The sequence below is a fragment of the Carlito syrichta genome, unplaced genomic scaffold (assembly GCF_000164805.1).
Source record: "Carlito syrichta isolate Samal-C Ts95f unplaced genomic scaffold, Tarsius_syrichta-2.0.1 Scaffold303572, whole genome shotgun sequence".
NCBI lineage: Eukaryota > Metazoa > Chordata > Mammalia > Primates > Tarsiidae > Carlito > Carlito syrichta.
Window position 1 is genome coordinate 453,419 of NW_007247668.1, and position 9,625 is coordinate 463,043.

General features: G+C 39.9%; 1 protein-coding gene across 4 annotated transcripts in view; it reads right to left on the reverse strand.

The window, feature by feature from the left end:
• Positions 1 to 2,173: 2,173 nt before the first annotated feature.
• Positions 2,174 to 9,625, reverse strand: part of CAP2 (cyclase associated actin cytoskeleton regulatory protein 2) — a 147,102-nt gene continuing 139,650 nt past the window's right edge. For all 4 annotated transcript variants that reach the window (XM_021712657.1, XM_008058670.2, XM_021712658.1 and 1 more), the window contains 2 exons: positions 7,422 to 7,562; positions 2,174 to 3,545 (listed from right to left, as the gene is read on the reverse strand). In XM_021712657.1, coding sequence (XP_021568332.1) covers positions 3,462 to 3,545; positions 7,422 to 7,562 — 225 coding nt within the window. In that variant the 3' untranslated portion in view covers positions 2,174 to 3,461. The remainder of the gene's footprint in view (positions 3,546 to 7,421; positions 7,563 to 9,625) is intronic.

Sequence of the window (9,625 nt, forward strand, 5' to 3'; positions counted from 1 at the left end):
TGCCAATGGTTTAAAATAATTCTTTTGAAAAGAACATATTTAATGAAATTCATTTTGGGAATATTAAATTTATGAAATAATTCTTAAGGATTTGGTTTTGGAGACAAAGGAAAAGACTCCAGACTCACATATACAACTTCATACTCCCCATTTCTAATTAAATGTCACGAAGATACCCTGAATGAGGCATGTTCAAGAATGACCCATGATTTCTCCCAGATCTGGTTATCTTTTAGTGTTTGCTATCATAGGAAATGGCTGGTTTTAAATTGTGAAAATTGTGAGGGGGTCGTTGACTGAAACTGGAAAGATGAGGAAACTGGATGTATAGGAGATGTGCAATAATCTTAGCCAGGTTGAGGGAAGATGGGATAAGCAGGTAGAAATGCTCTGTGGACACTTGGCGTTAAGACTCTGGAGAGATGGATTTGGGTTGGGGAATGTGGATTTGTAGTCATCTATATAGAAGTGATGAAATTAAAGGAGACAAGAGAGCATTTGAGAGGGAAACAAAAAAAGTAGGAAGGAAAGGAACCAGAGAAATATATTGTATATCACAAAATCAAAGGAAGTTGAATAAGGTAAGGGCAGTGTTAAGAATCTTAATAGGTGAGGAAGGAGATGAAACCACTGGATTTGATGACCTTTGAGAGTTTCAAAAATATGTTGAGACTAAAAGCCGAGTTACAGTAGTTACAAAAAGGTGTGTGTATATGTGTTTCTTGTCACTAATGTCATGGGATCTCAGCTTTCTCATCATCAAAATGAGAGGATTCCCTAAATAAACTCATCCAGACTGTAAGAAGTCGAAGTAGACATTTTCAGTGAATGAAAGAAAAATTGACTAAAACAATATGTATTTCCTATCAGTTTCATAGATAAGATGTGATTGGAATTGACCACTCACTTCAAGATGTCTTGTGAAACAAAGATTATCAGTAATAGTCTAAGGGACACTATTATCAAGAAAGAATTTTCAAGGTAGCAAAGGACTAGCTCTTTTGGAATCATTTTGTAAGACTGCAAAGTAAAGAGATATAGGAGACCCTTGATATTTAATTTTTTTTTTTCTGAGTCAGAGTCTCACTCTGTCGCCTAGGCTGGAGTGCAGTGGCATACTCACGGCCACCACAGCCTCGACCTGCTGGGTTCAGGTGATTCTTCCGCCTCAGCCTTCTGATAGCTGGAACCACAGGTATGTGTCACCATGCCCAGTTTATTTTTTGATCTCCTGTAGAGATGAGGTCACGCCAAGGCTGGTCACACACCTGTGGGCTCAGACAATCCTCTCGCCTCTGCCTCCCAAAGTGCTGGGTTTACAAGCGTGAGCTACTGCACCCGGCCTGACACTTAATTTTTTGGCACCGGTTTTCATTTTGACCTTTTGTGAATATGTGTCATGCACTTTTGTTAAGTATGGATTTCTTAACCTTTTGACAATATTTATTAGGTCATAGCATTGGTAACACTGGAATTTAAAAGGTGCAAGAAATACAGCATATTGGAAATGCAGCATTGTTTTTGATAATTGTTTATACATTGCCAAAGTTTTTCCAACAAGTTCAACTTACTTTTAAACCACTTAAGTGGGTGACTTAAGACATATAGGGCTGGTAAAATAATTGTTTGAACCTCAGTCTAGATTTTCAACATCTATGGCAAAGCATTTTGAAAGGCTGATGTCAAGTCCAAAGCAAGTTGACAGATTCTAAGAATTATGAATAGATTTATTTCTCAATATAAACTTATAGCTGTATAATGGGTATGTAACATGTCTTTTTTCATCTTTTCTTCCCAGTTACTTTTTTTCTCTAGAAATGTATAAATGTATTATGTTATTTATATTACCGTATATGTTATATTTATAAAATCATTTATTTTCTGGGATGTTTACATGAACAAAGATCTTGAGGAGGATTTTCTCAGTGAAGAGGCCTTGATTTATAAAACTGGATTCTAGAATTTTCTGACTGACAATCATTCCAACTGCAAATGGCCTAGGCTATCTAATATTTTGAAGAATATCTATCTATCAGAGAAGATATGGTATGCTGATGGCATGCTGGATAGATTCTCCAATTCAACCAGAAGGACTCACCTGTCTTCCCTAAGTCTGACACATGACTCAGAAGCAAATCAAAGCGGGAAAAAATAACTTACACATCCAGAATTTATCACAGTATTTAAACAATTAGAATTTTACTTTATTTCAGAATAAGTTTACTGTTGAAAAATGATATTTACTAAAGCCACAACATTATTCATACCGACAAAACTTTTTATAGCAAAACCTTGGTACATGAGCATCAATAATTCAAATACTATATGGATATAGAAGATATTTAAAAAACGGAAATGATGTATTCCAAAGGCTGTAAGAGGCACAATATATATGCTTGTATTAGGTCTGCAAGCATTATACTATAATTCATTAAATGTGATCCAAGAAGTTGCAGATTTTTCAGCACTATGTACTGAAAATATACAAAGGAATATCATAGTTATCCTTATGCTGAAAAAGCATCTACTGTCAAGACTACAAAGTAGAAGCAGCAAGCCAAGCCAACAAATAATTCCTTAGGTTTTAGAAGAAGTAATACATCTATGGTTTTTCATGTTAATTTTCGAGATTGGTTAGCAAGTCTGGCAGGTGGAAAAGAAGAAATTAGTCTATAACAAAACATTAAAGACCTCATTTACAAGGCATGTGATATTTAACAGGTTCAAAATTGGAAACTAAAATTGAGTTTGATCTTAGAGCAAAATTGTGAGGTATTACATAGCAATAAACCTGTTTCTTCCCATCATTCTTTTGGCATAAGAATCTCTTATGCGAAGAAGTATGAGCTTACTTTCGTTTTCAGTAACTATAAAGAATATAGGTCTTGCAAGGACCAAGAAACCAAATTTGGTCCTTATTATGGAATTTTCTTACTTTTTTAAAAGTGTGGATTGAAGTATGGATTCATGCTGATAGGGTATCCTCACTGATAAAGGTGAGCATGTGGTGACAATAAGAAAAAAATTGTACATTTTTCAGGGCGCACTACATCATATTGAAATTGTCTAAAAGGTAAAAATGTACATCTTAGATTCTTAATGATTTTATTTTTCAACTAGCAATTAAACATAAGTGTAAAAGTGAATCATGCAGTATTTTTACCTAACTGTTACTGTGCTTATAATATGGGGAACAGAATTCTTTTTTTTCCCTTTAAATCATAATGCTCACAAGTCATCATGTGGTACTAAAATCACACACAAAGACAAGTCATGAAGAAATGTTAATTATTTTAAAATGCCCATGAAGGCATGCCAGAAATGATGCTGTTTCTACAGCACAGAATTGTTGGAGGCCAAAACTAAAGCAGTAGGTGTTACTGCAACTTCTAGCTCTTTAATGCTGCTTTTTGTTTGTTTGATAGGGAGATTCAGGTGAGGGGATTCAGTCTCTTGGGAGGTTAGCCCATAATTTCTGCAGGTTCAGTGATCAACTTAGATCCATCCCATGCTGTCTTGAACTGTTCAGGAACGGGAAATTCTCTCTGGAAAAAGGCAAAAAGAACACAGTTATTTAAAAGAAGGCCTCCTTTTGAAACAGATGGAAGGCTGATTTGTGCCACATGTTGGGCAAAAAAATTTGATAAAACCCAAAGCTGTATCATGGAGAGGTCTTTGTCACATAGAGACTTGCATATGTCATGTGTCAGTTCTGTGACTGCATGCCAATATCATCGTTAAAGCTAGCATTTATTGAGAGCCAGGCATTCTTCTAAGCACTGGACACAGACAAACTCAGCTGATCTTCTACAACAACCCTACGAGCTGGGGGATATTGAGATGCCCTCTATAGGAAACTAGAGGCCTGAGAAGCTAAGCCACTGGCCCCAAGTGATATCACTAGTAAGCAGAACAACCAGAATTCAAATATAGGCTCTCTCTTACCCACTATTCTCCACCAAACTTTATCATGCACAGAAATCAACCTGGGATCTTAGTAAAATGTAGATTCTGACTAGGTAGATCTGGAGAAGGGAGTGAGACTTTGCATTTCCAACAACTCCCAGATGATGCCAGAGTTAGCTCTTGACTCTGTGTTTTTTTTTTTTTTTTTTTGAGTTGGAGTCTCTCCGTCGCCCAGGCTGGAGTGCAGTGGCACTCTCACAGCCACCCCAGCGTTGAACTCCTGGGCTCTGGCGATCCTTTCTCCTTAGCCTTCCAAGTAGCCGGAACTACAGGTGTGTGTTACCACGCCTGGCTAATTAAAAAAAAAAATAAAAAATTATTGTAGAGATGAGATCATGCCAAGTTGTCCGGGCTGGTCTCAGACCTGCGGGCTCAGGTAATCCACTCATCTTGGCCTCCCAAAGTGATGGGATTCCAGGCTGAGCCACCGGCCCGGCCACTCTCAACTCTTTGATGGGAATTTGTCCGAATTAGCTCGACTCCTAGATGAATTATAAAAATGTGCTTAAGGACGTATATACATTTGTTACTCATCAACATGGCACTCTACTCTTCGCATCGGAAAATAGACACACACACACACACACACACACACACACACACACACACACACACACACACACACACCACAAAGAAAACCATAAAACAGGCAAAAGAAAAGTATTTTGGATACTCTCCGTTCCCAGAGAGTGATTTTCCAGTCATTTCAGAAGAGGATAGACGAGAAGGGTAAGCCGGGCTCGGTGGCTCAGCCTGTAATCCCGTGCCTTTGGGAGGCTGAGGTGAGTGGATTGCCTGAGCCCGCGGGTTCGAGACCCACCCGGGCAGCGAGACCTTATCTCTACAATAAATCAAAAAATGAGCCGGGTGTGGTAGCGTGCACCTGTAATTCCGGCTACTCGGAAGGCTGAGGCGGGAGGATCGCCGGAGTCCAGCAGGTCGAGGCTGCGGCGGCCGGGAGCAGCCACTGCACTCCAGTCTGGGCGACAGAGGGAGACACCAACTCAAAAAAAAAAAAAAGAAGAAGAAGAAGAGAAGGGTAAGGAGTCCTGAGCTCTGGCTTCCCGGCCTTCCTGTTCTTACAGTTCACGCAGTGCTTGCTGAAACCCATGTGTCTCAGAAGCTGATACCTTTCCTCATGAAATGGGATGTTTCAGTGGAACACACATGAGCGTCTACTTTCCTAGATGTAGGATCCAGCCGTTTCTTTTGGACAAAGCCGTTTATGTATGTATTTATTTATTTTAAAGGGAAGGCCCTTGCTATAATGAGTAATGAATTTTTCTTGAGTGAAATCTGAAACAGAAAAAATCTTGAAAGGAAGCAAAGAAGCCATAATCTTAACACAGTAACCTAACGAGGGTGCATCTGTGTGACTGTGTAGCCAATAACCCTTCTGGGGCTCTTCTTGAGTAAACGAGGCTTGGTGTTTGTTCTCAAGTACCAGGCCAAGTAGAGAAGGCTCCAGACGAAGGTACCTCTTTGATAGTAACTGCAATGCAGCTGTTTCAGATCTGTTTTTGGCAGTGAGGTGACAGTAACATGATGACAGATCTTCTCTGGGACACCAATTCCTTTCAGGATGAAGCATCCCCACCATCCATTCCCACACACTAATGTCATGGCAGGTCCTCTGTGTTGTTCCCTACCACCTCCGACCAAAAATGCATAAAGACAGCCAAGGGCAGAGGCCACAAGGTGATACACCTACAGAGGCAAGACTTTGCTTTTTCAGTATAAAAGTTCATGTGTTGACCTATACTCACCCTTTAGGCCAGTGGATGTCTAGGTTGGCTCCACACTGGAATTATCTGGGAAACTTTAAACACTACAGATGCCTAGGTCTCACACCCAGGGATTCTATCTTTATTAGTCTGGAATGTTCTTCCAAACCCCACTGCTTTTCTTAGTAGATCCAGTCCCATGCAGCTGAGCCTTCTGCTTAAACAGCTGCAAAGGCCAGGGCTCACCCCAATTTTTGGCTCTCCTACTCTGAAGCTACTCTGTATTGACTTGAGTTCCTCAGTAATTTTTTTAGGTGGAGAGCCCAAGCGGGGATTCTTCTTTAGCTCAGGGCTGGGCTGTCCATACACCTAGTAGTGGCTCAAGTTGGAGTGCAATGGCATGCTCACAGCTCACTGCAGACTCAACTTCCTGGTCTCAGGCGATTCTTTTGCCTCAGTCTCCCAAGTAGCTGGAACTACAGGCATGCACCACCACACCTGGCTAATTTTTTGTTTTGATATTTTGTAGAGACGAGGCATTACTATGTTGTCTCGGCTGGTCTCGGAATCCTAGGCTCAAGCAATCCTCTACTCTTGGCCTCCCAGAGTGCTGGGATTACAGGCATGAGCCACTGTGCCCCACCCCGAGTTTTGTTTTTTAAACCTAAATGATGAATTCCAGTCTGCAAAAACGGTATGAGGCTGGGCAAAGCTGAAGAACTTACCGATGGGTGGAGAAGGGAGAACATGGCAGCAGTCACGCTGTCTGCCCAAAGAGGTCGACCTGAGATGAACCTGCATATTGACAGCTATGTAGATGCTGGAGACTGACCAACCCCTCAGGCTGAAGAGGGCGCCTCTTCTTGATATGTACCCGCTAATTTATGCTTTCCCCTGTCCTTCCCTGGTTCACTGGCCCTGCACAGCTGAATTCAGAGGGAATTCTCTCTGTATTTATTTCCTTACTTCCAAGTAGCAACAACTAACAGATCTACCATGCTTCCTGATCCAGAAAAATGTATTTATTTATGTATACTCCCTTTCTGTGTGTGAGAATATCAGCATGCTTCTTTTAGAAGCTGCTTTGAAAGGGAGAGGAAGCAATAAAGGAAAATAAAAAGTGGCAAATCACTTAGGCTAGTGTTTCTCAGAAGGGCTGTTGGAGGTCCTGATGACATCAGAATCACCTGGGATGACTGTTAAAATGCAGATTCCTGTGCCCCACTCCAAGCCTCCTGAATCCAACCTGCAGGTGTAGGATTTGGAAGTTGGCATTTTCATCAAGCTTCCCAGCTGATGCTTACGCTGAGCCTGAGGACCTCTGAATTAAGCATGACTGCACAAGTACAGCTACTTATCAGCACCGCTCCTCCCTCTCACTTTTTCCCCAAAGCATTTCTCCCTCTTTCCTGTTTACTTCCACAAGCGCAAAGGGAAATATCTAGTCCTACACAATACAAACTCAGATGCACACTGTGCTATTTGATAAGAGCTAGCCCATTAAAGTAATTATTAGTAAATGGCCTTGACACTCACAAATCCAGGAGTGAGCCCAGCCAAGAAGCTAACAGGAGGGAAGGGATGTGGCAGGCAGTTCCCTGAATTCCTCTCCTGGCTTTGAATTATTCTACAAATGGAGCTCACAGGTGGGTAGTTGATTAATCAATCTTTAAGAATGTTAATCATGACGACTCAAGGAAAATTCTCGACAGCCTTTTGAAAGGTACTTACATAATCACCATCCTGAGGGATAAGAATATTCATTTCAGATGACTTGGCGCTCACAATCTCACAGTCTAATGCATCTTCACTGAGGTATATGTGGCAACCTTCCGTCTTATTAATGGAAACTGTTGGCACTCTCCCCAGTACCTGAAATAGGGAGGGAAAAAAAAACTCTGGGACCAAAGTAGAGAAACAGAAATCACAATGTTCCCAAAATAAATACAGTCTAGATTCTTCTTGGTTTTAAGCTCGGGCTAAACCAAGCATTAGGATTCACTGGGTCAGAGCTGGGGTTGCTGGTTAATGGCAGAGTCTCCAGGCTAAACAGGATAGGTGTCATCAAAGTCTCTTTCCTGAAACAAAATGAAGGGATTAATTTGGAAGCAGCAGCTAGACGGTCAGAAAAGTTTCACAACACCTTTAGTGAATTTGAAACATATATTTGATTTCATGATAAAGGAAACAAGATGCATTTGCTTTTATTTGCTTAAAATTTTAGTTCTGACACATCTCTATGAAACTTGGATTAAAACAAGTATTGATGTTATCACTGACAAGTAAAATTATTCTTGAGTAAAAACATGGTAGATTTTTTTCTGAAACAAAATAAAGATAAATAAAAAACACTTTAATTCTTTTCACATAAATCACTTGCCAGATAAAAATCTCAAAGGCTGAATTTGAGGCTTACATGAGATGAGTGCCCAGGTATTTTGAGATATATTCATTTCTGGAGCCAAAACTGGGGTCTTGGCTCAGGACACTCATTATATAGATAAACAGGACCATACACAAGAGGAGACGATTCTTTATATTGTATAAATATCTAAGTGCTATAAAAATTCCTTGGTCTGTTTTAAATTTCTTGTCTAACAATCAGTTTTCAGACATCCCCCCAAAATCTCTGTAAGAGCAGACTGTTCCCCCAAAGACCATATTACAACTCTATAATTTTCCTTCTTGTCATGGTAATTAAGGTGATAAAGACATCTCTTCTTTCACCCTGAAGAAAAGGCTGTGGCAACTCCTGTCGATGGTGCAGGTGATGGAAAGAATTCCTTGGGGGGAGTCTAGCCAGGTCACCATCGTTCTCTGTTTTCTCCTCTCGCTCCATAGAAACTGGACACTGAGTTGGAATTGAGCCCCAGGGCAAAAAAAAAAGAGGCAGAGGTAGTTCAAGGTCAGGTAAGCACAGGGCACTGCCAATAATAATAATAACAATAATAATAACAATAATAATACTGCTGTACACATATCTGTATTTCAAAAATTTATCAGCAGTAATGTTTTGGTAATTTCTAGATTTGCTTTTTTTATAATGATAAGGAGCAGTTATATACTCTGACTAGAACTGTAGACATACCAGGCTAGTAAAGGAAAAGGGGTAAAATGTCAGTGAGTCTTAGGTGATTCACTTATGAGATACACGAGGCAAGTATATTATGTTAATACATTTTATTTTAGTTTTTGACTCAAGAGTCTCACTCTGTCACCCAGGCTGGAGTGCAGTGACATCATTATAGCTCACCACAGCCTTGACCTCCTAGGCTCAGGCAATCCTCCTGCCTCAGCCTCCTGAGTAGATAGGACTACAGGTGTGTGCTACCATGGATGGCTAATTTTTGATTTTTTGGAGAGACGAGTTCTTACTATGTTGCCTAGGTTGGTCTTGAACTCCTGGTCTCCAGTGATCCTCCAGCTTCAGCCTCCCAAAGTGCTGGGATTACAGGTGTGAGCCACCACATCTGGCCCATTTTATCTATATATTGCTATATTATGTTAAAAATGCTGAAACACCCTGTGTATCTGAAAAATCTATATTGCACAGGTTGACTATCCCTCATCTGAAATGCTTGGGACCAGAAGTATTTTAGATTTAGGATTTTGGAATATTTACATATATATACTGAGATATCTTGGAGAAGAGACCCAAGTCTAAACATGAAATTCATTTATGTTTCATATACATTTAATACACATTGTCTGAAGGTAATTTTACACATTAAAAAAAATTTGTCATACCTCATCAACAAGGGTACTTGCATTTCCAATGTTTGTATACCTAACCCTGAATTGTATCTCACATCTTTATAATAAGAAATAACAAAAATTAAAAAAAAAATGTGTGCGTGAAACAAAGTTTGTGAACTTTGGTCAGGTGTGGAGTTTTTCACTTGTGGTATATTGTTGTTTTTTTTTTTTTTTTTTTT